This window comes from Cydia strobilella, chromosome 11, assembly GCF_947568885.1.
Source record: "Cydia strobilella chromosome 11, ilCydStro3.1, whole genome shotgun sequence".
In the NCBI taxonomy this organism is placed as follows: Eukaryota; Metazoa; Arthropoda; class Insecta; order Lepidoptera; family Tortricidae; genus Cydia; species Cydia strobilella.
In genome coordinates, this window is record NC_086051.1 from 11,260,030 (window position 1) to 11,287,941 (window position 27,912).

A 27,912-nucleotide genomic window follows, 5' to 3' on the forward strand; every position below is an offset into this window, starting at 1 on the left:
TACAGCTGTTCTTATTTTTGTTTCTATTTTTTTTAGTGTCATTGTCAAATGTTGTATGTCCTAGGGCACCCCGGAGGTGCATAGGGCCTCCACAAGATCCCGCCACGCCTTTCTGTTTTCTGCAACCTTCTTGGCCTCGCTCCAGCTCAGTCCCACGGCTCGCAGCTCGTGCTCTATGCTCCGCCTCCAGGTGTGTACTGGGCGTTTGCGGGCCCGCCTTCCGTCCTGAGGCCGCCATTCAAACGCGATACTGGCGTTGTTCGCAATTGTCAAACACAAATGAAATAATGCATTCCCTAATGCCAAGAAACACACCAAAATGTTTGTGTGACTTTTGGCAAACGTGACGCTCGCGCAAAGGTAAAGCCAGAAAATTTGGTGTTCTGACTGAGAAGTAAATAAAACTATTGCAATATAAAATAATGAATTTATTCTTCAGCTCGTAATGTCCTTACGTAATCAGCATTAAACCTACTAAACTAGGTTCCTCTCAATTTTCACATTGTGACGAACAAACAACACCAAAATACAATTTCCACTTTTCAATATTAATAATGTTTTACATAGTCAGATTTGAGACCTTATACAGTTTCGTATACATATTAAAATAATCTGTTTACTACAACACTATAAGACCTATAATTGATATATAATTTTGGTTAAGTCAATGAACATCACAAATTCTTAAATGCTTAATAATTATACTAACACGACATAATTAGTTCGCTTGTTCTGGTTTCAACGACAATTGCGTTTGGTTGGATGGAGACTGATAGTTTGAGTTTAGAACGTGGGGGTCGTGTTTTGTACTGCTAGCCATGCCTGCTAGCTGAACGGGCGGAAATCATCGTTCACATTTCTCTCTTAAATCTTCGATCTCTTTCTGGCTATGGCGTCCTCGACCGCCTTCAGTTGCTTGAGGAGCTCTTCTCTCCTAGATACAGGTTTCTTCGCAGGGCCTGAGTTGGGTGGCGAACCAGCTGGCCGCTTTTTGCCGCCAGATTCTAAAAGTAAGACTGAATGAGATCCATGTAAGTGTTGCATTTCGCGTGGTTTGTATTTTTAACTTGTGCTAATGCAAATAAGTATATGTATAAATCGAATTTTAAATTAATATTGCCATATACAGGTCTCATATTTTAGGCGGTTAATTAAATAGTTATTAATACATAAATGGATTTTCACCTTTATCGCTATTGGATTCCTTTTTACTTGCTACTGTTGTTGAGACTGCAGCTGCTAAACCGGCACTGGATTTAGCATTTAACCTGAAAGTATATTGAAGACACAATTACACAATGTGCAATTCTAAATCTTATCTAACGGGCATAAAGTCCTTTTGGCCGTATTAAGGCCTGCGCAAACCGGCGGAACGCAAGGCTACTCTCTCTTTAAATTTATCAATGTATATTCTTAGAAACAAATTAAAAGTGGAAAATTCACTGTCTTGGGTGGGACTTGAACCCACGACCACTGGATCACTAGCCTAGTGCTCTGCCATCTGAGCTACCAAGACCTTCCCAATACAGCGAATATTTCCACCATATATGAGCCTTACGGAGGCCCTGGCGACACTTCCACTTTTAATTCGTTTAATCGTTTCTAAACTTAATAGCATTGTTCGCAGAAGTTTCTGCTTAATACAAAATTAATGTATATTCTTCCCTATTTTAGTTACATTAAGGTATAAATTTGAATGCTCCGAGACCAACCTCGGAGCATCACGGAGGATTTTTACTCCGCGGCATCGAGGAGCACGATAGACGAAATACTCCTCGATGGCCTTATTGAAATGTGTAAGTCGTTATGTCGTCTTACCTAGACCTCGCGGTCGCGTTGAGAAATCGCGCCCGCCGCGCCCCGGAGCTTCCCGATGAAGATGACGAGTGAGACTCGCTGGGCCGCTAGACGAATAGTGCGATTATGAGTCTTATTAACATGGGCATAAAGTTGTTATGCCTTACCTAGGCCTCGCGGCCGCGTTGAGAAGTCGCGCCTGACGCGCCCGCCGCGCCCCGGAGCTTCCCGATGAAGATGACGAGTGAGACTCGCTCTCTGATTCACTGGAGGATGATGACGATTCTGAAAGATTACAATAATTTAAATTCAAGTAAACTAATACATTGGTACACTTTTGCACAACCGGCCTTCGGCCTTGGCTTTTGCGGGTTTTTACAACTTTGTAATAAAGCGAAAAATGTATACGCTGTATTTAGACAAATAAAATGTTCTGATTGTGACATACCTGAACCAGATGAAGATGATCTGGAGTATCGTTTTCGGTCTCTATTTCGACTAGATGCTTTGCTGCGACCATATGGATCAATTTCATCCTGAAATCGAGCGGAAATTAAAGTAAATAAACATATGACTTTTAAGCTCGTCAGTGACGAGCCGTCACAGACGGAGCGATAATATATCGGCAGATACCGACAGATATCTTTATCGATAAGCACGCCAACGATACCAAAATATATATCGCCCTCTGTCTAGCACCTACATTGTGAGAGAGTCGAAATATACCAAGCGATATGCCGTATCTTATGGTATCTGCCGATATTATTATCGCTCCGTCTGTGATGCGCTTTAATAATTTCTTAGTGAAAACTGCTAAGGAATGGAATTTGGTCCTGATGTCTTTGTCTTTGAGCAAAAAACGAAAAGCAAAACTTTTGGCCTGATTTACACATTGATCCAAAATCCAATGCGTTGTATTGTTTAGTAGTGCAGGTTTTTCGCGCGCCTAGCTTGCCTACCAGGCCGCGACGCAAGCGGGCAGCGGGGCGACGAGCGGGCGTTAAAGGCTAATCATACATTTGATCGCGTTCAATTAATCATAGACCGAGTACTCATCGCCTATCTGCCCAAACCCGCTGGCGACCAGTCCAGTTGGCCATTACCTTGTGGCGCGGCGGGGCGGGCGGGTACATGGCCGTGAGGGCCCGGGACACGTTACCTTGTGGCGCGGCGGGGCGGGCGGGTACATGGCCGTGAGTGCCCGGGACACGTTACCTTGTGGCGCGGCGGGGCGGGCGGGTACATGGCCGTGAGTGCCCGGGACACGTTACCTTGCGCCGCGGCGGGGCGGGCGGGTACATGGCCGTGAGTGCCCGAGACACGTTACCTTGTGGCGCGGCGGGGCGGGCGGGTACATGGCCGTGAGTGCCCGGGACACGTTACCTTGTGGCGCGGCGGGGCGGGCGGGTACATGGCCGTGAGTGCCCGGGACACGTTACCTTGTGGCGCGGCGGGGCGGGCGGGTACATGGCCGTGAGTGCCCGGGACACGTTACCTTGTGGCGCGGCGGGGCGGGCGGGTACATGGCCGTGAGTGCCCGGGACACGTTACCTTGTGGCGCGGCGGGGCGGGCGGGTACATGGCCGTGAGTGCCCGGGACACGTTACCTTGTGGCGCGGCGGGGCGGGCGGGTACATGGCCGTGAGTGCCCGGGACACGTTACCTTGTGGCGCGGCGGGGCGGGCGGGTTGGCGGCGAGCTGGCGCGCGGCGGCGCGGCGCAGGCGGGTTCATGGCCGTGAGTGCCCGGGACACGTTACCTTGTGGCGCGGCGGGGCGGGCGGGTACATGGCCGTGAGTGCCCGGGACACGTTACCTTGTGGCGCGGCGGGGCGGGCGGGTACATGGCCGTGAGTGCCCGGGACACGTTACCTTGTGGCGCGGCGGGGCGGGCGGGTACATGGCCGTGAGTGCCCGGGACACGTTACCTTGTGGCGCGGCGGGGCGGGCGGGTACATGGCCGTGAGTGCCCGGGACACGTTACCTTGTGGCGCGGCGGGGCGGGCGGGTTGGCGGCGAGCTGGCGCGCGGCGGCGGGCGAGGGCGCGCGGCGGCGCGGCGCAGGCGGGTTCATGGCCGTGAGTGCCCGGGACACGTTACCTTGTGGCGCGGTGGGGCGGGCGGGTACATGGCCGTGAGTGCCCGGGACACGTTACCTTGTGGCGCGGCGGGGCGGGCGGGTTGGCGGCGAGCTGGCGCGCGGCGGCGGGCGAGGGCGCGCGGCGGCGCGGCGCAGGCGGGTTCATGGCCGTGAGTGCCCGGGACACGTTACCTTGTGGCGCGGTGGGGCGGGCGGGTACATGGCCGTGAGTGCCCGGGACACGTTACCTTGTGGCGCGGCGGGGCGGGCGGGTTGGCGGCGAGCTGGCGCGCGGCGGCGGGCGAGGGCGCGCGGCGGCGCGGCGCAGGCGGGTTCATGGCCGTGAGTGCCCGGGACACGTTACCTTGTGGCGCGGTGGGGCGGGCGGGTACATGGCCGTGAGTGCCCGGGACACGTTACCTTGTGGCGCGGCGGGGCGGGCGGGTTGGCGGCGAGCTGGCGCGCGGCGGCGGGCGAGGGCGCGCGGCGGCGCGGCGCAGGCGGGTTCATGGCCGTGGCGCGCGCGCTCGCCATGCGCCGCTCGCGCACGATCACCGACGGCGACAGTCTGCGCGCACGGAAGAGTTAGCGAGATCCCACACTAGCGTCTGCAGCGCGTCGGCATCTAGTCAACTTTATGGCTGCTTCTCGACGCAACGTTGGCGCAACTGCGCAGCGACGCCATTTTCTACAGCGCTGACTAGACGCTGACGCTCAAAAGACGCTAGTGTGGGGTGGGCCTTTGGGACGGGGACGTACGAACTTATGTCCGGGCCGATCGAGCCACCGAGCACGGGCACGCTTATCTCCATTTATAACTTTTGCACGCGAGACGGTACATATTTGAAAATGTAGTGTCATAATTACAATTTTAATAACATGTCTTGGGATCCCGGAGCATCCTTATAATATAGTATCTTTGCGAGGGAAAGTAAATTTAATACTTCGTAATCAGAAAATCCCCCGCCTTAAATAAAGAGTCCTTAGAGATAGGGCAATTAAAACCTCGGATAGTTAGGACGCGACACACCTCGAGAAACATTTAGTTTACCCGCCAGGCGGCTCGGTTCGCCTAAACAAATAATAACTAAGAACGAAATAACATCCTTATGTAAAAACCTGTCTGTTCATGCTTTGTCAATTAGCCAACAAGATTATTCACACTGTTGCAAATAAGAAAGGAAAACTATGCAAAGAGATTGTAACCATAAAAAATTAAATTATATGTTATTAACTTTAATAACTACATACATCAATATTTAGTAATACGTAAACAAGAACACAGGAAACATTACAGATATCATTGAAAAAATATACTTAGTCTCACTTAGTGTGATCAATTCATCATTCAAACTACTTACAATAAATATGCAGCTAAAAAAAAAACAATGAATGCTTGTACTTTTGTTTAAGCATGCTGTTATTTTTTATTAGGTTAGTACTTAGTTAAGTGTTTGTGTTAGTAATAGTATGAACCAATTTTAATTATATACATTATGTTTAATTTTTAGCTGCAAACAGTAGAGCCACGAATTATAAGTTACAACGGCAATATTTGTCAAAGTAAAAAAACTGATTGATCTGACTAATAGAAGTAATAGACATACGTGTGCTAACTCGGGGCACGAATACTAAAGTGATGTCGCAAAATATTTTATCCACAAAAAATTATACCGATATTACTGTCGACATCTAGATGCTATTTAACACAAATAAATACTATTTATTTTCTGTCTACTTTAAAATAAAAACAATAAACAAATTAAAACGTATATTATTATTTTTAAATCACATTTACAATCGGGTCTATCGCAAACTTATTTTGTTACTTACCTGTTTTTACCGACGTTTCGACATAGGTTTCACTGGTCGTGGCCAGAGATGTTAATTATTTGAAATAAATGCATTTGAAATACAAATACTAAATACAAAATACCTATTTTTATTATTATCGAAATTATTATATATATATATTATCGGAAGCGTTTGCAAACAAATGCCGCAGCCGCAGTGCAGTGTATTTCTAAATTTTATGCGATGCCGGAAAATGTGTAGAACATATAAATTAATTAGGTGCAACTAATACAATCGATCGATCGATCGCATGCGATTTGTTGCAATATCTCCATATAGATCTCCATAGAAACAGTACTGGCAGGGGTACCGCCGGCCACACCGTAAGAATATGAAAGACAGCCTGTTTGAACAATTAGTGGTACTGAAGACATCATTAAAGCCTGCAAAGATTTTAGGTTTTTAAAGTTCCTTTACCTTTCATTTTTACCTTTACAGAGTAAGGTATTTTATTTCAATAAAAGCATTTTGAAAATACCTATTTTGCATTTTGAATTTCAAATACCTTTTAGTGAAACTATTTTGTATTTTTTTTTTTTTTTTTTTATTATAAACTGATCGGCGATTGGCCCTAGTCACACCTGATGGAAAGTGAAGACAGGGCCTAAGATGGAGCTCACCGGTTCAGTAACAGCCTATTCACTCTTGTTTTAAAGAGACCGAGGTCATATTGATCAGGGAATACAGATGGCGGCAGCGCATTCCATTCCTTAGCCGTTTGAAATAGGTAAAATGTCAAAGTATTTGCATTTTTTATTTAAATACATTACACTACCTATTCTTAACATCTCTGGTCGTGGCACATTTAATATGTGTTCAAAACGCGAAAGTTTTAAATGTTATATTATTCTTTTTGTTTGAAAATGGATTCATGGTATGATTATTTTGATTGAAATTACATCGGTATTATTTTATTACCTTGATTACCCTTCTTTGCACGGTGATAGAAATTTCTATCATAACAGTATAACAGTGTCCTATGAATTAAAGGCATGGAGACTATCCCTTCCCTTGAAATCCCTTATAGGGATAAGCTCGCCTTTGTACCTAAATTTATATGAATTTCATGTTATCAATTTTTGTTTTGTACAATAAAGTGATTTACTACTACTACTACTACTATATAAAGGAGCAAAATCTCTGTATGAAAAATAGGCGGCGCCACCATACACCGAAATGAAATGTCATAGACCTAGAGTCTGGCTAATGAAAGTTGTACCTGAAAAAACGCGGCAATTTCAAAAAATCTGTAGCAGGCGGCTCTTTGACAACAAGGATTGCATAACTTTTATACTTTTTATAATTTAGTGTTGGATAATGTTGGACATTCTGAGTATAATATGTTTTGAAAAGATGTGTCCCGCCGAGTTTGTTGCCAGTCCCATATTGGGATACCCTCCTTCAATTTAGGAGGGAACTAAATCTTCTCGGGTCCGAGGTGTAGGGTTGGAGCCGGCGTAGTTTTTATCGCGTAAATATATATCTTTACTTGAACATAGTTGTATTGTATAACTAGCCTTATGAACCGATTTTGCATGTACAACCAGCCTTAAAGTTTATAGTCTATGATGTTTCATTATTTTTGTCACCTCAGCAGCTCGAACAAGCCTACTTTCCTCACTCCAGGGAGTGAAACAAAGTAGCTTTTTAATTTAGTGAAGGCCACTTCATACTTTTATTACAATTTTTTTGTTCTCTGTATTATTCTGTGTAATTCGAAATACATTTTAACCTTTAATATGTTATCACTACTGAGGTGAAAAATTATGTGTGCGACACGAGAGCAGTTATTTTTTTCTCGTGTTTGTGAGTCCCTCGCTACGCTCAAGATTCTAACTTAGAATCTGTCGCTTTCTCTGGACTCAAAATAAACTCTCGCAAGAAAAACCAACTTCCCTCTCTTGTTGCACAAATAACTATAGTGTGTGGGTATTTTTGCACTATGTAGTTTTTCCTCAGTCACCTGTTGACCACGAACGCTGTAAAGGGTTCGAAACGTCAGGATGTATTATAAATTCAATATACGCGATATAATCCGTTTTCATAGTTTTATTTTATGGATAAGTAGTTCCATTATCAAAATAGATATATTCTGTTTATCTTATCTTAAATAAAAATCTAAAATCCCTTAAGCTAGTCAACTAACATTATCCTGATTTATTACACAAAATAAATAAAAAATCATGCAAAGAAGGGTTGATATCAGACACGCTTGGAGGATTTTACTAAATCCTTCAAGCAGACCCTCTCGAACCTCTTTATAGTAATCGAGGATTTTTCTGTGAGCACATGTATAAATATATATCGACATCAAACCCCTAGAACGTGCCCCGAGTTAGCACACGTATGCAGTAATGGTGGACCGCTATCAAAATATATTAATCTACATTAACCAAAAATAAACACTCTCTAAAATATTCATGTAGTTTGGCCATGTCCAAAAAATGGGAAATGAATTTGGGAAAGTGCAGATTAAATATTCTAACATGTCCCGAAATCTTATAATACCGGGAACACCGTGGTCCCGAAATATGATAATTTGGATCTGGTTACGCTGGTCTACTTTGAAATTTCGAAAAAAGCAATTAATTTGTCTTGCTAGTCTGACCCCTATTTAATACAGACCAAAACTACCTTTATCATGAAATTCATGAAGATCATGGATCCTGTGACTTCTGACATATTTTTTTGTGATGCTCCATATGTCGTTGTATCTTATAGTCTGTAACAGTACCGTAACTCTGAATACTAACCGTTGTCTCGAAGACGACGAGGCCCTTCTCTTGCGTCGCGCGCCCGGCGACCGCGAGCTGCGAGAACTGGAATTTGAAGAGCTGCGGAGTCAAAGGGACGGGAGAGGGACACTCTCGCACACGCGCACACACACACACACACACACACACACACGCGCGCGCACACACATATACACACACACACACACACATCCACGACAAAGCGAGATCCGATGGTGCATGCAAACGTTACATGTTATGGTGGTGGGTTTTGAACAATATTGAAAATCGGACAGGTGAGTCAGACCAAAACACCGTCAGAGAGTTATGAAAATGAAACCCATTAGCCAGGGGAAGAGGAGAAAGCGGAGAGAAATTTTAAATTAATATTTATGACAAAAATATTGGTAATATATTTGAATTTGGATCTTAAAAAAATACAATTGGAAAAATACGAGTGGTTTTTGAAAATAAACACGAACTCGTGAGAAATTTAGAGCTTGGCGGAAGGGGGCCGACCGAAAATGTGGCACCATTTCAAAATTAACATACACATTTGACGGCTACACTACGTTGGTACATCGAACTAGGTGATCGCAGGTTTTAATAAAAAATTGATTAAGCTATGCTGCAACATAAGCGATAAAAATGCAGTAATAAGCAAATTCCTCCTAAAGAAATTGGTTTTATAAGTAGTTCTACCAGAACTGTTTTGTGCAGGGAGTTTCTTGCTATCATCTCAACTATGAGAAGATTTTGTTTTTTATAAAACTGTATCTACTAAGATACAGTTTTATGAAAAATATTTTGTAGATTGTAACATATTATGTCCAACTGATGTAACATTTGTGCGCGCAGAACTAACCGATTGTAATAAACCGCCGGCGATCACCGTTAGAGCACCGTCAAAACTATAAAAAATAGGTACCTCGTTGCGCAGTCACACTCATCCGCTCGCTAACCTATCATCTGCAGAATCAGTTGAACAATACATACCTGGAGGAGGAGTAGGAGTCGTCGGAGGAGGGCGGGCGGCGGCGGCGCGCGGCGGGCTCGGCGCGCATCCACGGGTCGGCCCAGTCGTCGCCGCGCCCGTCACGCGGGTCCCGCCCGTCCCGCACGTCCCGCGGGTCCCGCATGTCCCGCCCGTCCCGCGCGTCCCTGGGCCGGCCTTCGCGCAGCTCGCGCCCGTCCCGCCGCCCTTCGCGCGCCTCGCGACGCTCCACTTCGGCGCGTTGAACGATCACTTCGCGCGAGGATCGGACGCGGCGCTGCGGTAACATTTATTAGTCAACTTTTTTGATGACACCAAAAATACAAGATTTTTTTTAATGGGACACTGAGGGCAGCTACCGCTCGTTATGTTGTTTTGTAAAAAAATTACTTTCAGCGACAAAATCAAAAATGTTCACACCTTTTTTTTTGACAACAATCCATTTCATTTATGTCCAGAATTAAAAGCTTCTTAGAGCCCAACCTAAATAGGTGAGGGTACTAGAATAGCCACAAATGAAACAAAAATATTTTTGATAATAAAAACAAGTTACTACACTACCTTATGGAAGGCCGGTTCCTCGGGCATGGCGGAGCGCTCGTCATAGTGTCCCCGATCATAGACCCGCTCCCTCTCGTAAACACGCTCCCGCTCGAAGAAACGCTCCCGCTCGTCCAGTACCGGCCGAGGGAAACGACCGCGGTACATAGGCCCGTACGGACCGTGAACGTCATGTCTGTTAAAATTAATATTGATGTTTTACATAAACTTTTAGAATTAACCTAACCTAACGTTATTAAGACCGGTTGACACGCGTTTGATATTGGTATCGCACATCGCACCAGAACATAAACACATAACAACAAACCCTACCTACCTAAGTAAACATGGAATGGGGTTGGCAACTGTCGGTACGGTACGAAGTTGTCTAAGATGTGATCAAATTGGTGCACGTGTTTATTGGTGTTTATATCTTATTATAGTCGAACTAAGCTACTTTGACGTGAAAAAGTATGGCAGTACCATAATAAACGTTTTATTTTCATATAAATTTTACGTTTATGCTGACACTACTACACTGTCAATGGAAAGTCAGTAGAGAGCTAGAGAGTTGGGTTTGTCCGATATCCCAGTCTGGATGTTCGCAACAAGGGCTTGCTATCATAGAGAAATAAGTAACTTACTTATTTCTCTATGCTAGCTATATCGTGGTAGGATTCCAAAGGCGAATTTAAAACGCAATTGGACCATTATAAAAGAAGTTTGAATTGGTAGCCTTGGCAACGTCCAGAATGAGGCTTAGAACTATACATAGGTATTTTTACTTGAGTCTCAAAGTGAATTTTGGTACTGTTAAGTAGAGACCTACCCTGGCCGGAAAACATCGGGATCGCGCATAGGTTCATGTCGGGGCGGTGAGGCACCAACGGCGGCGGCCGCATATGCCAGCTCCGCATCAGGGTCGTGGACTACACCGCCTACGGAGAGATGTAGCTTCTTTTCCTCGAAATCCATATCTTGCTCCTTGCGTTTGTTTGCTATCCTTAGCATCTGGAATGGGTGTTGATTTCCGTTAGTCGACTCAAATGGAGACCTTACCTATGATTATAAAATATGCTGACTTTTTTAATAAATGGCCAGATTAATGACAGATTTTCAACATATTTTATTTTCTTTGTATTACATTTTACATATTACATCTACTTTCCTGTGTAGTTCGTAGTTGTTAAGTCAGATTCCTACTGTGAAGTGAAGTGAAGAGAAGAAGAGCTGTTAGATAATATATTGCGTGCGTATACCTCCTTGGCAGTTCTCAGGCCGCGTTCCCAGGCGGACTCAGGTGGGGCGGCGTCGCGCGGCGGCGCCGTGTAGCCCGCGGCGGGGACTCCTCGCACCACGTCGAACATGTTGTAGTTGCCCTTGTCCGTCACACCCGGGTGTAGGAACCTATAACAAATAATACTTTATCACTTATCTTATTCGGCGCATTTACTTCAGTCACGACCACTGCTGGATAAATGTCTCTTTTATGTATTTTCAAGACCGCCAGCCAGGAACAGATTTCTATGACCAATCGCCTCCCGGGCTATAGTGGTTAACGGCTATGTATGATGAACCCTCGTAGACGTCAGCTGTTGAGGAATGGCAGCCACCGAAACGCGTAAAAAAAATTGTCATCGCCTCCCGTTTGATACTTTGTCACATGATAGTTTAGATGCTATTGTGAATTTAAAAAATCGTCACCCGGTTGTATCGCGGTGGAAAAATCGTCAGCTGATCGTATGAACATGTAAAAATTAGGCACCATACCTTTTTATGAGAGCGATATCACAATCATGAAACTTTGCATGTAGCATTTCATCAGGCATTTGAATAAACGGATTACGCATACTTTGCGGACATAAAATGGTAAGGTGCGTATTTTTTACATGTTCATGTAACCAGCTGACGCTGTTTTCACCGCGATACAACGGGCTGGCGGTTTTTTTAAATTTAAAATAGCATCTAAACTATCATCTGACACAATATAAATCGGGAGCGATGACTGAAAAAAAAATGTTTTTACATGTTTATGTCATCAACTGACGATCTTTCCACCGCGATACAACCGGCTGACAATTTTTTTAAATTCACAATAGCATTTAAACTATCATCTGACAAAGTATCAGCCGAGAGGCGATGACGACGATATATGCTCCTGGCTCGCGGTTTATATCGTTCTACATACAGCGTTATGCGCAAGATAGGCCCTGCCAACTGTTTTTGTCCTTTCGGTTTGTCCATTTATGGTGGGATTAATACTCTAGCTAGTGTCGGAGGTGTCGTGAAAGTCAAATAAAATGGCAAATTTGTAACTGAAATCTATGACAATGGACCCTCCGACATTGGCTCTCTCGCCTGCAGCTGACGCCCCACGTGCAAGCGCCGCGCGAGAAGAACCGGCACACAGGCCGCGGCTCGCTCTCTTCAAGCCGACGTTTGACCTCGTCCATGAAACCATGAATCTAGTATAACTGGATCGGTCGTGAGGGGTGGGGGGAAATGACCGAACGGGATAGTCTTATGTATCTTTCAGTAGGAGTAGCAGAGAAAGCGCTGTTATTGTTTGTCCTTGTCACAGTCTCACATTTTTTTTATTCCCCACCGTAAATTAGTATGGTTTATGGTGGGCTACAAATCTACTCGACCAATCATATTATCGCATTGCGTATGTCTATGTAATGCTAGGTCTATGACCTCGTCCGACACTTCACCCTCTTGTACGAGCCTCTCACCTGCAGCTGACGCCCCACGTGCAAGCGCCGCGCGAGAAGAACCGGCACACGGGCCGCGGCTCGCTCTCCTCAGGCCGACGTTCGGCCTCGTCTGAAACTTCACCCTCTTCAAGCGATGACCCTCTAGATACTCGGCGCGGCTTCACTTCTTCAGCTAAAAAAATATAGTAGGTATGTGAATAGTATATTGATAATTGTTAAAAAAAAAAGAGCTGTTATCCTGAATTAGATATAGAAGCCAACTTGTTCAGGCATGTATTCAATAAGCGGGGTCACAAGAATGAGACGCCTCACAAGGGCGAAGGATCAATCGCTCGCGCGGCCACTACCACTAAATCTCGAGGGAGGCAAATCTTCACATACCAAGCTGCTTAGTGGGACAATTTGCTCACGAGACGGCTCGTTCGCTCCTAAAACTTATACGGCATTTATAAGTATTCCCCTGTAAGTCCCCTGCAGAGATACCTGACCCCCTGCATAGAAATTTGTTTGCAGGGGGGGTCAACTATCTCTGCAGCTGACTGGACATATTTATATTCTATAAGTATTTACATATGGAGAATCATTCAAAATATTTTGTAGAAAAAATGCGCTATACCTTTCTCAACAATTTCTCCATCTCCATTAGCTTGTTGAGCAGTTTTTGGCTCTACACATTCACCTTCCTCGGCTTCAAAATCTAGTTGCTCCTCGCCATCCTCTGTATTACTGGTCTTTTCTAGAGGAACCTAGTTCAATACAGTTTTTATAACTTTACATACCTTATCTAACAAATAAATAAAAATATTATTAAATTTATTATCCACTCATGTACTCTGCATGATTCGATCTATACTTTACAGTTAAGGTATCTGTTGTAGCTGATTTAGGGCCAAAATGGAGGGTGCAATTTTCATTGGAATTCTACAGTTGGTCTTCATACAATTCATCTGTTGAGGTCCTTTGTTTGGACTCCAAAGAGATGTTACACATAATGATAGAATTTCTAGTAATGTAGAATGGCCAATAGAATTCCTAATGAACCAAATATTTAAACTGATTTGTTGTCATATCAATTATAGGATAATTTTCACAATTCTTATCTAGATAATTCTAGCAATGATCGAGCAAATAAACACTTACTTTATCCAGTTTGGGTGCATCTACTTTTCCACTGTCTGATTTAGGCGATTTAGGTGATGATTGCGAGCTGATCCCATTATTTCCATTAACCTCAGGCTTTTCTGGAGATGCTGGTGTAGATTTAGGCTAAAATTTGTGGAGATATAGAAACAATAAATTGATTGAACAATAAAGATACATCTAATCTTGATTAGTAGATTTTAATAGACCTGTATATTCAATGTATACAATTTTCGACTTTCAAAAAGTGTTCTGTAAGAATCTATTTTGAATAAAAATAATAGTTATGAGCCTATATTTAACGCATACACTACCAGCGCAGGCTACGCTCTACATTTGTAGCCGATTAAGTGGTTTAACCGTTTTGTGGCAAACAGGGCCTACAAACAGAGAACACGCCTCCTAGAGAATTGCTGGCAGTGAATGTGTTAAGCATCAAGACAATCTGTTTATCAGGTTTAAGATGATGACTTTTAATGTATTTTATATTTTTTGTAATAATTACCTTTGATCCTTTAGCACTGTCATCTGGTCCTATAGAGTCTAGATCGGATACATCTGATAGGTCTTCATGGCTGATATTCAAATCTTTTGCATCAGGTTTATCGCTACTTTGTGATTTACTCCTAGATTTTTTATCTTCCTCCTGATCGGATTCCATTTCACCTAAAAATAAAGGCTAATTTAACAGACTTGTATATATTTAGCGTAAAATAGTATAGTAAATTGTTAGACCCAATTCATGGGTTCCTTATGTATTCAAATTTGATCTTTATTAATTAAATTTTATTAGGTGAAATAAATGAACTAGGACACAACCACAACATTTACAATATTGATACCCAAGTTAGTATGATTGTTCACAATCATACTAATTACGCTGAAAATTAGGTTGTAATAGGTTCTTTGTTTGTGCACTACACAACAAATTTTTCCCTGTAATTAGTACGAGTGTGAACAGGGTATCGATATGCTGAATTGCTGATTAACTAACACAATTTTCACATAATTCAACGTCTTATTTGAAATGTCTGACCAAATTGTAAAAGCAAGTGCACGCGATTAAGTCCTGTGTCAGTTTTAAAATCGCAGCATTTACCTTCAGAAATCTCTTCAGTAGCAGGGTCCTTAGCGCTAGTTCTCTTATTATAAGAAGAGCTCCTACTTGACTGACTAGATTCCGATCTGCTTCTTTCTCGTGACCTAGATACCATTTTCTGTTCAGCTTTAGTATGCCTCCTCCAGTTTTCTTTAGGGCTCCATTCTCGTTTCTTTGGTGACATTACTACTGATGACCTAGACGAATTCCTATCTGGAGAGGGACTTGAGGGACGGGAATTTTGGTTAGGATTTCTTGAAGGAGATGTTGCCTGCGATGCAGAGTCAGGCGAAGCAGGCCGAGACCTAGTGTCGGGTGATCCGGCACCTGACCGGACTGAACTGCTTGGGCTTTGAGGAGTCTTTGGACCTTCACCACCTGAATGTCGCCCTGAGTATTGCTTGCGGTTGTCAGGAGAACCAGGCTCACTAGGCGACTTCGGAGCATCTGGGGATTTTGGACCAGCAGGTGAAGTTGGCATAGAATTTTCAGGTGAATTTATATCTGAATGAGCTCCGCTCAAGTTACTGGGGGAGCGTGCTTTACTAGGAGATTGGGACTGCAGTGAACGGGATTGTGATTGGCTCTCTGGTGTCGGAGACCTGGGGCCATGGGAACTTTGTGAGCGAGGTGATCTAGGTGGTGATTGCGGAGGAGACTGTGGTGGTGACCGTGGTGGGGACCGAGGAGGAGAATGTGGAGGTGACTTTGCATCTTTTTTAGATGACACACTTGATGATGAGCTCCTGCGACTTCTGGAGCTTGAGCTGCTACTACTTGAAGATGACTGTCCATCTCCTTGACCATCACGGGAATCTTCTGAATCCATCCCTGAGAACAGAGTGTGACTTAATATGAAGATTGTTAATGTAGCTCAAGGTACCCAACCCAAAAGCATTCCTTGAGTTTATAGTTCCTAGTTAAATTTGCATTTCAAATCAAAAACTTGACAGTTAGTACACACTTCCTTATATTATATGCAAGCAAGTGATATGAAAACAAAACAGTTTATGTATGAAAAGAAAATATAATGTGCTTATTGACTAAAAATAAGAACTTCATTGTCGATACATTTAATGTCCATTCTTGACACAAAACTGTTGTTTGCACTTGTGTACAAACCAACCTAAGAAATAACACGAATGTTCAATATTGAATAACTGCTATGTACGTTATTTTTTGTTTGCTGATGTCACAACCGTTATAATGCTACGTTCTGATGTATATTGAAGACACATCCAGCCTTACCTTAAAGATGACGCCTCGACGCCAGATTCGGTGGCACTTTATAACACTTTTCATATTGATAGACTTTTAACTTTTTACTTTCACAACACAAACTCAACTTGGGTCTTTCACATATACTTGTGAACAACTTTAACTTTTTTAGACGATAAACTGATGAAAACTTAGTAAAATCAACACTACTGCAACATGGCTGTGATATAGGAGGAAATATATGAACATAATATAAATAATCACTTTTCAGTACTTCCGTAGGGTCAACTTACCCCCTTACCTTAACTGAGATGGGATAGACGGTAAATTTCTTGATGTAATTATAAATTTATAATTAAAAATCCTCTAAAATGCGCCGCAACAAGCTCTTTCAACGAAGTCAAATCAAAGACTAAAAAGTTATATTTTTAATAATGTTGCCACACATTTCGCAAAGGAGATTAATCGATTTCTTGATATAGCTGGTCAAGCAAATCTTGTCAGTACAAAAAGGCAGCAAATTTTAAAAATGTAGGCGCGAAGGGATATCGTCCCATAGAAAATTTGAATTTCGCTCCTTTTTCTACTGACAAGATTTGCTTGACCAGCTAAAGTCAGCAAGTAGTTTAGTAACATGAATCTAGTATAACTGGATCGGTCATGAGGAGTGGGGGAAAATGACCGAACGGGATAGTCTTATGTATCTTTCAGTAGGAGTAGCAGAGAAAGCGCTGTTATTGTTTGTCCTTGTCATAGTTTCACTTTTCCACCGCTGCCACAACCGAGGTTGTGGCAAACAAATAAGTACGTGACATGTCATGTTTGTTCGTTGCTTGTTTAATTATCGTTGTTTTGTATGAAATTGTGCTTTCTCTTATGAAATATAGTGATGGTTAGCGTTTTGAATGCTTGAACTTTGATAAAATACTGGTGAATTGTTCTGTAATCGGCTGTAATAGCCGCTCTGAGCAAAAATATGAGATCATAACCTTTCACACGTAAGTACGGTATTTTACACCTTCCTCTTAACGCAATATGTGAGAATAACATCGTAAAATTACGTTACACTCAAAGCAATGTAGAATCAAACGATTTCAATAAAAATATCACAATTATTTACGCAAATTAACAAAACATTATTTGTAAAATTATCCGCCCAAATTACGTAGGTAGGTAAGAGTCTGAGGTCAGCCATTTTTAAAACTTCTTCTTAATTTAGCTGCATAACAATCATGTTAGGGATACCAGATGAAAATATCATAATTTTATGGGTAATTTTGACCTCGAAGTTTTTTCGTACTTCTAATTCCAAAAAATAAATATACAAATGTTGTGAAGATTAAATGTGGTGTACATTAATTGGTGTGATTGCGATTTGTGATTTCTTTAAATTAAAACCCATAATACATTTTATTTTACGTTTTATTTACTAAACATGTTTAGTTTTGTACCACCTGCGCGAATTATAGGAGGTATTTCATTGTTTATACGCCTAAAAAGAACGGCCCATTGACATTTTATTTAACAATTTTTTAATACCGTCAAACAAGCTAACTTTGCCTCCAGGGTAATCGCCCCAACGTGATATCAAATATTGTGGTAATTTTTACCAATATGGTATCCCCACGTTTATGACGTCATCTATGTCTATCCCTTACGGGCGCACGCGTATAGCTGGTCTATGTAATGCTAGGTCTATGTTTAGTAATAAGAAAATTAAATATATATCCAGGATTTTTTAAATAAAATAACTTTTGTTTAATTAACTTTTTGTGTATTTCTATTTATAACGTAATTTTACTCACAAGTTGTTTAAAGACGTAACTTTTTTAGTGTACTTGAGTATGACTTGAGTTTGTCGGGGAAAGAAAAAATTATTGCTAGCAACACTTCAAATTACAGGAATAGACAAATTTCTTTATTTTTAAAAGCCGTATATAGACGCAACGATGACACGTTAAAATAAAGTACCAATATTTTGCAATTTACCTGTTTTCTAGAAAACAGGCAAAAAAAGAGTAGAAATTAAAAAGTGGCGACACTGTAGTGTCGTCCCGTTTTTCTTATTTGAAAGGGACGATTTTTGCTTTTTAGCCAGACTAAATTATCTTGAATAATACAATTTTCGTTGCTCTCTCATCAAATATTAAAGTTAGTTGGTCAAGCCATGGTCAAGCAAATCTTGTCAGTAGAAAAAGGCGCTATCGATATTCCTTCGCGCCAATTTTTTTTTAATTTGCCGCCTTTTCTACTGACAAGATTTTTCTTGACCAACTATAATTTTACGGATATGGAAACGGAAATGACGCTCCATCTTGTATCTCGTAATAAAAAAATAAATATTGGCGCCAAAGTTTTATATTGTATCAAACAGCAGTTTACAATTTTAACAATGCTGGAACAAGCTCTCGATGAAAATGTATCAGACACGGAAGAAGAAACTTTTTTTCAAGATGTTGATATATTACAAAAGCATGGCATAAATGTAGCGGATATTAAAAAACTAAAAACAGCTGGCATTTGTACCGTCAAAGGTATTCAAATGTCCACGAAGAAGAAACTATGCAATATAAAAGGTTTTTCAGATGCAAAAGTAGACAAAATTAAAGAAGCATGTCAAAAGGTTGTTACTCTTGGCTTCATGACTGCTTTAGAAGTAAGCGATAAACGAAAGCAAGTGTTTAAAATTAGTACGGGAAGTAGCGATTTAGAGTGAGTATTAGTATTTTCAGTCTTTTTAACCATAGAAAAGAGCAAAAGTTTAATGTTATATTGTTCTTAGTAAACTGTTGGCTGGTGGAATAGAGTCAATGGCAATAACAGAAGTGTTCGGAGAGTTTCGTACAGGGAAGACCCAGCTGTCTCACACTCTGTGTGTGACCACGCAGATACCTACACCCAGTGGCTACCACGGAGGGAAGGTTATGTTCCTAGATACCGAACATACTTTGTATCCTTTAAATAGTTTAAATATAGGTATAAAGCGTTTACAATGTTTAGATCCATCCCTAAATTTACTTCGATAGGTAAGGTCAATGTGGAGAAGACCGGCATATACAATTTATTGCAGGTAAGATCATCACTGACCTTATGTAAAACAATTGAAGAAGGTACCTAATCTCCTAATAAACCTGCCAGGATTAGGCCGTTAGTATGCTGCACAAACTATTCCTACGGCAAACCAAATACGTTAATCCATCTCACCCTGTATGTGCATAAGTGTGTCCTGTTTTCTGTTTATTACTCCTATTCTGGAGCATGAAGGTCTTCGATGTTGAAATGTTCGCAATTATAGATTTCACTTCCAAAAAAGTTACCCCACATACCTATTCATAGTCATATAATTCATATGACCGCTTTTATACCTACTTTATTATGTTCGCCCATTGCAAAACATGATATACCTATCGTCATTCGTCACGATAAATCATAGAACTTAAATGTATTAGATTGTATGCACGTATGCAGTTATTTTTAAAAGCGATAACATACAATGTCATACATTAAGGTCCCTGATGGCCCTGATATAGGTAGGTACCATGAGCCAGAGACCGGAATTTGTGTATCTAGTATCTACTTCCGATACACAAATATCGATACAATGTAGAAAACAAAATATTAAAAAGTTATAATATGGTAATGGATATTTGGCTGTCAAAGGAGCAATTTAAGCAGATAATATGGAAATATATGACTACAGCACGATTCTCATCCATTCTTTCGAGGTGACTCAACCAATGGAGACGATGTGCTTTTTGTCTCACCCATTATATTCGGTTCGGCTATGAGTTCTTCGATTTCGACATTTTTCCGAATCCTCCAACTACCATCGTCCCTTACGTTCTGCGACTAGAAGCTAGAAGGCTGTTCTCCTCTTTGAGTCTTACGTAAGCGAACAACTTGGGAACGCGAAGCTAAGCGGCGCGGCGCGTCGCGGCGGGCCCACGGCTTTCGCGTTCGCAACGAGATCGCCCACGTAGGAGTCGTAGGAGACACTTCTATAGGTATCAATGGATTAATTGCTTCGCTTCGCGTTCGCGTGTTATTCGCCTACGTAGTACGCTGCGTAAAGTGTCCAAGCCTCACATTGCATCACAGTATGGGGCGGATAACGGTTTTATACTTTATAGATCCGTAGCTTAGTCTATATCTATTTCTAATAAGCAGCTTGGACACCAACAATGTTTTTATATAGTTGATTTTCTACTTTAATACCATAATGATAATGATTATATTACAATAGTCGCACCTACTACAAGGCAGCGTGTTTTAAATACCTTCTTTATTTTAAAAGCATTAGGGTCGAAAACTACGCAAAAGATGAAATAATGATGGTCATGGTCCTTTGCACCGAACCGGATCAGGAAGCCGTTTAATAAAGTCGCTCATCTATTAATTTTGGCCTTGACCTCTAATGTTACGCGAATGATTGTTTTCTTGCAAAATACCTATAATCAATTTTAATCATAGAACGAATCACTTTCATAATTAGATTTTTTTACTGCTTTTACTACTATTTAAGTAGCACTCCCCTGCTCTCCCCTCTCTGTATATCTTGGAAATAACTTCATTTGTCAAAAATAATTTACACCTATTTGAATTTAATAAGAGTGCGCGTCGCAAAGATAATCTCAATCCTCCTGAACCATTCTTAGACATTTATAAAAAAGGACCGTACTACCGAGCAATAAAAATATACATATAATAAGTTACCTACTGAAATAAAAAATACACAAAAAAATAATTTACAAATAAGTTCAAGTCCGTTCTATTAATAAAAATCATACTATACTATCGAAGAATTTATGCAGGATGATCTATTATAATTATAAACAAAATTCCTATATTTAGAAAGTAATAAATATGTGCCTAGTAATATCTACTAAATAATATAAAATATTTAGTTAAAGTAGTTTTAAGAATAATTGCCATACCCTACCAGGGTGCCATGTGATCTTTTTCCTTTGTAACATCTATTGTATTGTACCATGGTTTGCAATAAACGATATTACTATTACTATTACTATATTTACTGATTTAGCCTACCGAAACCATTTAGTATGAGATTACTAACTTGTGATTAGCTATACACGTGCGTTACCTGCTTCTTTAAATGCGCAATAATAAGAATACCCCATAAATGGGTACTAATGCGTAGTAAGTTTAATGGTGTATCGCGCATATCATCTTGTTATATTACTAGCGACCCGCCCCGGCTTCGCACGGGTTACACAAAAGTCACAAAACCTTTACAAATTATACACTAAAAGCTTTCTCAAGAATTACTCTATTGATAGGTGAAAACCGCATCAAAATCCGTTGCGCAGTTTTAAAGATCTAAGCATACATAGGGACAGACAGAAAACGTCTTTGTTTTATGCTATGTTGTGATAAAAATATTACTTTCACGCATAAGGATATAATAATATGTAGTATTTATATGTAGTTAGTTTTTTTGCATTAGAAAGAATTAAGGTAAGCGTTCTTAACCTATTATATCGTTTTATTAAAAATTAACACTTGAAAAATAAGTCACAGCAAATTTGTAACAATTTTTTAATCATATACGATTATTTACATTTGCTTTCATAAGTAATAGGTGTAAACTAATTTTTATAAAGCGTTATTCAATAATTTTCAATATAGAGACACGTCAAGATTGTTTACCTTTTTTCTAATGCTAAAAAAACGAACTATAGTATAAATTATAAAATCTATTTGCAAGATTTTATGACATTGTTATAGACCGCGGGCCAGGAACAGATTTCCATGACCAATCGCCTCCCGGGCGAAAACTCGTATAGTGGTTAACGGCTATGTATGATGAACCCTCGTGAACGTCGGCTTCCGCTCCGTTATAAACACTATGAATGTGTGAGTTTAGCGACACTGGTTTTCATACTAAATAGAAGTCATTTCACATCCACTAGTTTATTAATTCGTGGTTATAAAGTCTATAAAAAGTTTAGTCATCGCCTCCCGCTTGATATTTTGTCTGATGATAGTTTAGATGCTATTGTGGATAAACAAAATCGTCAGCCGATTGTATCGCTGTGGAAAGACCAACAGCTGGTCACATGAACATGTAAAAAAGAAAATTCTTTTCAGTCATCGGCGACATCGCCTCCCGTTTGATACTTTGTCAGATGATAGTTCAGATGCTATTGTTTTTTTTTTATTCTTTATTAAAGGGCTTTCTCAAATGAGATGCAATTGTTAATAAAACAAATCGTCAGCCGGTTATATCGCGGTGAAAAGACCGTGTTACGCGTTTCGGTGGCTGCCAACCCACCAACGGAGCGGCAGCTGACGTTCACGAGGGTTCATCATACATAGTCGTTAACCGCTATACGAGTTTTCGCCCGGGAGGCGATGACTGACAATGCGGTCTATTAATTTGTTACAAGTGTAGTTAATATAAGTGTGTTGAAAATACTGAAAAGTTTCCTTAGCATCATTTCAGTCGCCCCGACAGACTTCGACCTATTGCTGACCGATTCAACTTGGACCAGAATGCTGTCCTAGACAATGTACTCTACGCTAGAGCTTACACATCAGAGCATCAGGTACAATACTATATTCTTTAAATTGCACACACGGTACCTATTTTGGTTTAGGATTTTTTCCCGTCCACCATGAAGATTGCTAACTTGTAACATCATCTCTAAAATAGCTGGAATAGAACGATAACATTTCAAAATCCAATCACTTACAGCGCAATCTACTTCAGCTGTCAAAAGCCGGCTACAGCCTTAGGCCTCATACGCACGAGCGCTTTTTCAACAAGGGTTAAAAAAGCACTTGAATCACGCACGCTAAATTCTTGCGACCAACGCCTAAAGTCGAAAATTCAACGACGCTTGTTAAAAAGCGCCACCGCCCTCGTGTGAATAAATAACTTTCTTAGTACTTCTTTGTCTATGCACAGGGCTAAGCAATTTTAACTTTCACATATTTCTCAAGGCCGAGCTCCTAGACTACGTGGCAGCGAAGTTTCACGAAGAGGCCGGGGTGTTCAAACTGCTGATCATGGACTCCATCATGGCGCTATTTAGAGTGGACTTCTCCGGGCGCGGGGAGCTTGCTGACCGCCAACAGAAGTTAGCACAAGTCCTGTCACGATTGCAGAAGGTGCGTTACTGTTATGTCGGCTGTACCAGGCGTTGCTTACTCCGCGATTTCGTCGCGTCGCTACAAGTACATGCGGCTCACACCAATTTTCCGCGAAGTTTCACGAAGAGGCCGCGGGGTATTCAAACTGCTGATCATGGACTCCATCATGGCGTTATTTAGAGTGAACTTCTCCGAGCGCAGGGAGCTCACTCACCGTCAACAAATGCGTGCGCAGTCCTGACCTGCCCAGAGAGGAAAGATTTTTTTAAGGTAGACCATTTTCCACGCATTATTTTCCTTTACCGAAGAGCAAATAAATTCCGAGTAACTCGTTGGTATTTGGTATCAGACTATCAGCCAGATTTTGAACCCGGCGCGGCGGGGTAAGAAACGAGCGTTACCAGTTACCACTCGTATATTTTTTTCTAAATATGGTACAATGTTACATGAAACTGTTATGGCTCGTCTACACGATGGCCCAACGTAGGCCAGTCCAAGGCACATAGCTATGCGGTGGAATGAGATAGCAATATCACTTGCTCCCTCTAACGCATAAATGCGTCCCTTGGATTGGCCTACGCTAGGCCATCGTGTAGAGGAGCCATTATTTGTTAATCAGATAAAAAACTATGCACACAGAAGTTGGTGTCTGACTGCACAGTCGAAATTCAGAGATACCGTTCCGCCTGAGATAGTGCGGTTGTAATAAGTCACCTTAAATAACTCAAAACCAAATATTCAATGACCTATTAATTACACCAGGGTCAAGTGTGCTATCGCGCGATATACGCAATTCCCAAACGAATCGATATTAACGTACCTACTCATTATTACCAGAGGGCCTACCGCGAACCACGTTCGACGTGTTGCCTCTCTGTCGCACTTGTAAATTCGTACGTAAGTGTGACAGGGAGGCAAACATTGAAAAATCTAAAATACCTAGTTATCTGTCTCTCTATCCGTCTTGCATATTAGGCAGATAACGATTTTCTATTTTTCGATGTTGGTGCGGTAGGCATAAGACCTAAAGGACGACAGTGATATTGAGAGGGAACGTAGGGCGCTGGCGGTTCGAGGGAATATGCTGGCTCGCAGGTTCGCGCATTGTACGGGGGAAGTAAAGAGAACCTTCTGTCAATCGTTCTACACCAGCGGCCTGTGGGTTAGTTATACTCAGAGAGCCCTCAGCGCCTTACGAGTCCTCTATAATCACTCTATAATAACATGTTTAGGGTGCTGATGGGGCTCCCTAGATTCTGCAGTGCATCTGGCATGTTCGCCGACGCACACGTAGAGGACTTCCACGCCATTATGCGTAAAAAGATCATGTCCATCAGAAGCAGAATACAGGGGAGTGCCAACAGCATACTAAATATGTTAGCGGACAGGCCAGACAGTCTTTTACAAAGACATTGGATGTCCTCACTTATAAACCCCCATTCAGGGGATATATATTTTTTAAATTAGTGTCTAATAAAAATAGTTTTAATATAAATAACCTAGCTTTTAAGTAACAAACTAACAAATTTGGAACACCGTATCTGAATAAAGAAATTATTTATTTATTTATTTATAATTATGCAGTCGATAAATCTGTTTAGGTACCCTTATCAATGCGACAATCTCACTAATGAGATTATAGGATCGGATTGATGTGAAACATTACTAAATACGTATCCGTTGATTCGGAGCAGGCCGGTTGGTATTTTCTGATAAGAAAACAATAGGATGATTCGATATACTTAAAGTAACATGCTGTTCGCATGTAACTTGAATGCTGTTGAAAGATGCTTGTTAATTCACCTATTTTTAGACGTAGCTTAACCAAAAACACAAATAGGATAATACTGATAATAGGCTGTTCTCTGAGGCAAAAAAGTGTTAAAAATGTGCCAAGTCGGTCGGGCACTACAACTATCGACAGTCAAACAGATTTATTGTTATTGCGCTTGTTTACACGTTAGGTATATACATAGAGCTTATACTAGAGCGGTACTGTCATAGTAAATTTTGTAACCCCAGTAAATTCACTGCCATCTGTCGACACACTTTAAAACTAAAAATGAAGATTTATAAAAATACGATAAAATGTATTTAAATATGGATAAATGATTTTTTTAATTTGCATTTATTATTTTTATTATTTTGACCCATGTTCTTTCACTGATATGCGTTAAAATTGTTAAATAACAAACGAAACCGTCAACGCCATCTATACTACAGTAGGCCAAAGCTAGTAGCGCCCTCTGAACGAGAATCAAATTTTCTTGATTTTCGAGGCACGTTTTTCCTTAGACTGTATCCATCTATTACGGAGTTATATCTATCTTTGATACTCGTACAATCGTATAGAGTTAGACCAAGAAAAGTCTGCATCGATTTTGATAGCATACGCAGTGCAAGTGTTATTATACGTCATAATTGCATAGAAGTTTGACGTTTAAAATAACACTTGAATTGCGTGTGCTATCAAAATCGTTGCAGACTTATCTTGGTCCTACTCTAATTGCGTTCAAAAAGTCACGCCTTAGTCCCTATCTATCAAATGTTTACACTCTTTCAAACTATACAGAATAATTCATGAGAGAAGGAGTGAGGAAAGTCGGCTTGTTCGAGCTGCTGAGGTGAAAAATAAAATGTCCCACTTGAGTGATATACGATTTTTCTAAAGTAACCGGACTGATGACGTGATGACATTCATTTTAACACTTGTCAACAAACGGAAGTATCCTAATTGTAGGGTGACCATAAAAATCCCAAAAAAAATAGAACTTTTTTGAACTGTACAATATATATACCTTAATCTCACAAATACTGGTAGGACACAATTGCTTATAATAACTTAGTGAATGCGCAGGCTTGATCCTGATCACGTCTCCTGAATCATTCTGTATATAGTCCCCAAAATTATTCCGCAATGAGTTAAAGATCATAAGGTGACCAGATAATAGGTATTATACTGCATCCGGCTTCGACCGCGGTCTTTGACTTTATTGATACTATTGAGAGTTGAGACTAAGTTAGATAAATGTAGCACATGGCGCCCGTTTAAAACGATATAAACATTACTTTGATAACACATCTCTCTAATTATACTCTGTAATAAGCGTAAAACGATAACACAGGGACACCATCAACGTCACATTTAACTATTATACTACGAGCTCAATGGGATCCTGGCAAAGATGGGGCACGCTGACAACACCGATGGTCGTGTGTGTGGCGAAGAGGAAGAGACAATAAAACGAATATTTGTACCTCCCCTCGTATATGGACGTACCTTTAAGGCCTGTCCAGACGAGAACAATTTTTCGCCAATCTGATTAAATTGTCCGATCAAATCGCAAATGGTGCAAGCGCAAACGCCAATTTGGCCACTTTCACAAATTTTTAAACTTATGTTGATATTGGAGCGCTCTAAATTAAAAAAACCGCCCTAGTGCGAGTCGGACTCGCGTTCCAAGGGTTCGGTACATTACACAATTTTTAAGAATGCATTTTTTATGTGAATCGTGAAAATGAATTGTCTTTAAAAAAACCCGTAGGTATTACCCGTAGGGGTCGGATCAGAAACTAAGAAATTAAGTCCGACTCACGCTTGACTGCATATTTCTAATAGGTTTTCCTGTAATCTATAGGTCTGTAATCTATTTTGTGTATTTTTTTCAAAATTTTAGACCCAGTAGTTTCGTAGATAAAGGGGGGAGAATGGTCATTTTTTGCCTAGTTTCTTAAATAACTTCTAAACTGTCTATCCTAAAATTATTTAAAAAAAATATATTTGAGATACACACACGATATATTAGTTTGAAAAACTTTATTTTTTAATTTTCTCATTTACCCCCCAAAAGTGGCTCCCATGTTTAAAATCAATTTGTTTACGTTACACATGTTCATCTTTGGGTCACAAACTTACATAATATATGTGTACCAAATTTCAACTTAATTGGTACAGTAGTTTCGGAGAAAATTAGGCCCTTCTATTGCGCGTTTGCTTTAGCGTGCTGCTATCTGCTATTTACTTTTTGTAGTAATAGTACAAATAGTTACGCCGTTCTCTATCCTATCCGAGTGATTACGAATTTAATATAAATATTTCACGTTGCAGATATCTGAGGAGTACAATGTAGCCGTATTCATTACAAACCAGATGACTGCCGATCCAGGAGCCACGCTATCTTTTCAAGTAGACCCAAAGAAGCCAATTGGGGGAAATATTCTCGCTCACGCATCCACCACCAGAATTTCATTAAGAAAGGGAAGAGGAGAAAACCGAATTGCAAAGATCTATGACTCTCCTGACTTGCCTGAAAGCGAGGCCACCTTTGCTATTACCAGTGGAGGAGTATCGGATGCAAAAGACTGAATAAAAATATTAATAAATAAGCATATGATATTATTAAAGGTCTGTTTGTACTTAGTCGTGTATAAGTTGTTGACCCACAAAACGCAAGGATTGAAAGATAACTTTAGTAACCCCTACCAATGTAGAGACATCAAAGTCCAAGCAAGACGGCGTCTCGCATTCGTTGTCTGCGGTGGCGTGATTTCACTGAACCAATCGCTAATAGGATGGCGGAATTTGATATGATTAGATAATTTCGCTTTTTGTAAATTAAGTACTAAATA

At 41.0% G+C, this 27,912-nt stretch overlaps 2 protein-coding genes and 1 non-coding gene across 4 annotated transcripts; 1 reads left to right on the top strand and 2 right to left on the bottom strand.

The window, feature by feature from the left end:
- Positions 1-413: 413 nt before the first annotated feature.
- LOC134745209 (zinc finger CCCH domain-containing protein 18-like) lies at positions 414-16,182 on the bottom strand. The gene is made up of 15 exons (XM_063679205.1): positions 14,953-16,182; positions 14,359-14,519; positions 13,854-13,979; positions 13,330-13,459; positions 12,732-12,885; positions 11,256-11,403; positions 10,826-11,007; positions 10,018-10,192; positions 9,459-9,733; positions 8,484-8,564; positions 4,297-4,444; positions 2,246-2,333; positions 1,965-2,082; positions 1,186-1,268; positions 414-1,004 (listed from the first exon to the last, which is right to left on the bottom strand). The coding sequence occupies exons 1-15, from the start codon at positions 15,779-15,781 to the stop codon at positions 865-867; spliced, it is 2,838 nt and encodes a 945-aa protein (XP_063535275.1). The 5' UTR covers positions 15,782-16,182; the 3' UTR covers positions 414-864.
- Trnat-agu (transfer RNA threonine (anticodon AGU)) lies at positions 1,444-1,516 on the bottom strand. The gene has a single exon. It is a non-coding gene; the product is annotated as a tRNA-Thr (tRNA).
- A 2,362-nt stretch (positions 16,183-18,544) lies between the features above and the next one.
- Positions 18,545-27,703, top strand: LOC134745523 (meiotic recombination protein DMC1/LIM15 homolog). 2 transcript variants are annotated; one of them, XM_063679571.1, is made up of 5 exons: positions 18,545-18,882; positions 18,953-19,120; positions 22,634-22,736; positions 23,134-23,301; positions 27,392-27,703. In XM_063679571.1, the coding sequence occupies exons 1-5, from the start codon at positions 18,563-18,565 to the stop codon at positions 27,647-27,649; spliced, it is 1,017 nt and encodes a 338-aa protein (XP_063535641.1). In that variant the 5' UTR covers positions 18,545-18,562; the 3' UTR covers positions 27,650-27,703. The 2 variants fall into 2 exon arrangements, 1 of the variants encoding a protein (XP_063535641.1); XR_010128190.1 differs by lacking the exons at positions 18,545-18,882; positions 18,953-19,120; positions 22,634-22,736; positions 23,134-23,301 and adding an exon at positions 26,178-26,234 and having other exon boundaries at positions 27,392-27,525.
- The last annotated feature ends 209 nt before the right edge of the window (positions 27,704-27,912 follow it).

Excerpts from the sequence above, each read along its gene's own strand:
- LOC134745209 (XM_063679205.1), bottom strand. The coding sequence starts at position 15,781 with ATGGATTCAGAAGATTCCCGTGATGGTCAAGGAGATGGACAGTCATCT. Across the intron at positions 11,404-12,731 it reads ACGTGGGGCGTCAGCTGCAG|GTTCCTACACCCGGGTGTGA; the intron begins GTGAGAGGCTCG and ends TATTTGTTATAG. Across the intron at positions 1,005-1,185 it reads GGAATCCAATAGCGATAAAG|AATCTGGCGGCAAAAAGCGG; the intron begins GTGAAAATCCAT and ends TCTTACTTTTAG.
- LOC134745523 (XM_063679571.1), top strand. The coding sequence starts at position 18,563 with ATGCTGGAACAAGCTCTCGATGAAAATGTATCAGACACGGAAGAAGAA. Across the intron at positions 19,121-22,633 it reads CTAGATACCGAACATACTTT|TCGCCCCGACAGACTTCGAC; the intron begins GTATCCTTTAAA and ends GCATCATTTCAG. Across the intron at positions 22,737-23,133 it reads CTTACACATCAGAGCATCAG|GCCGAGCTCCTAGACTACGT; the intron begins GTACAATACTAT and ends ATATTTCTCAAG.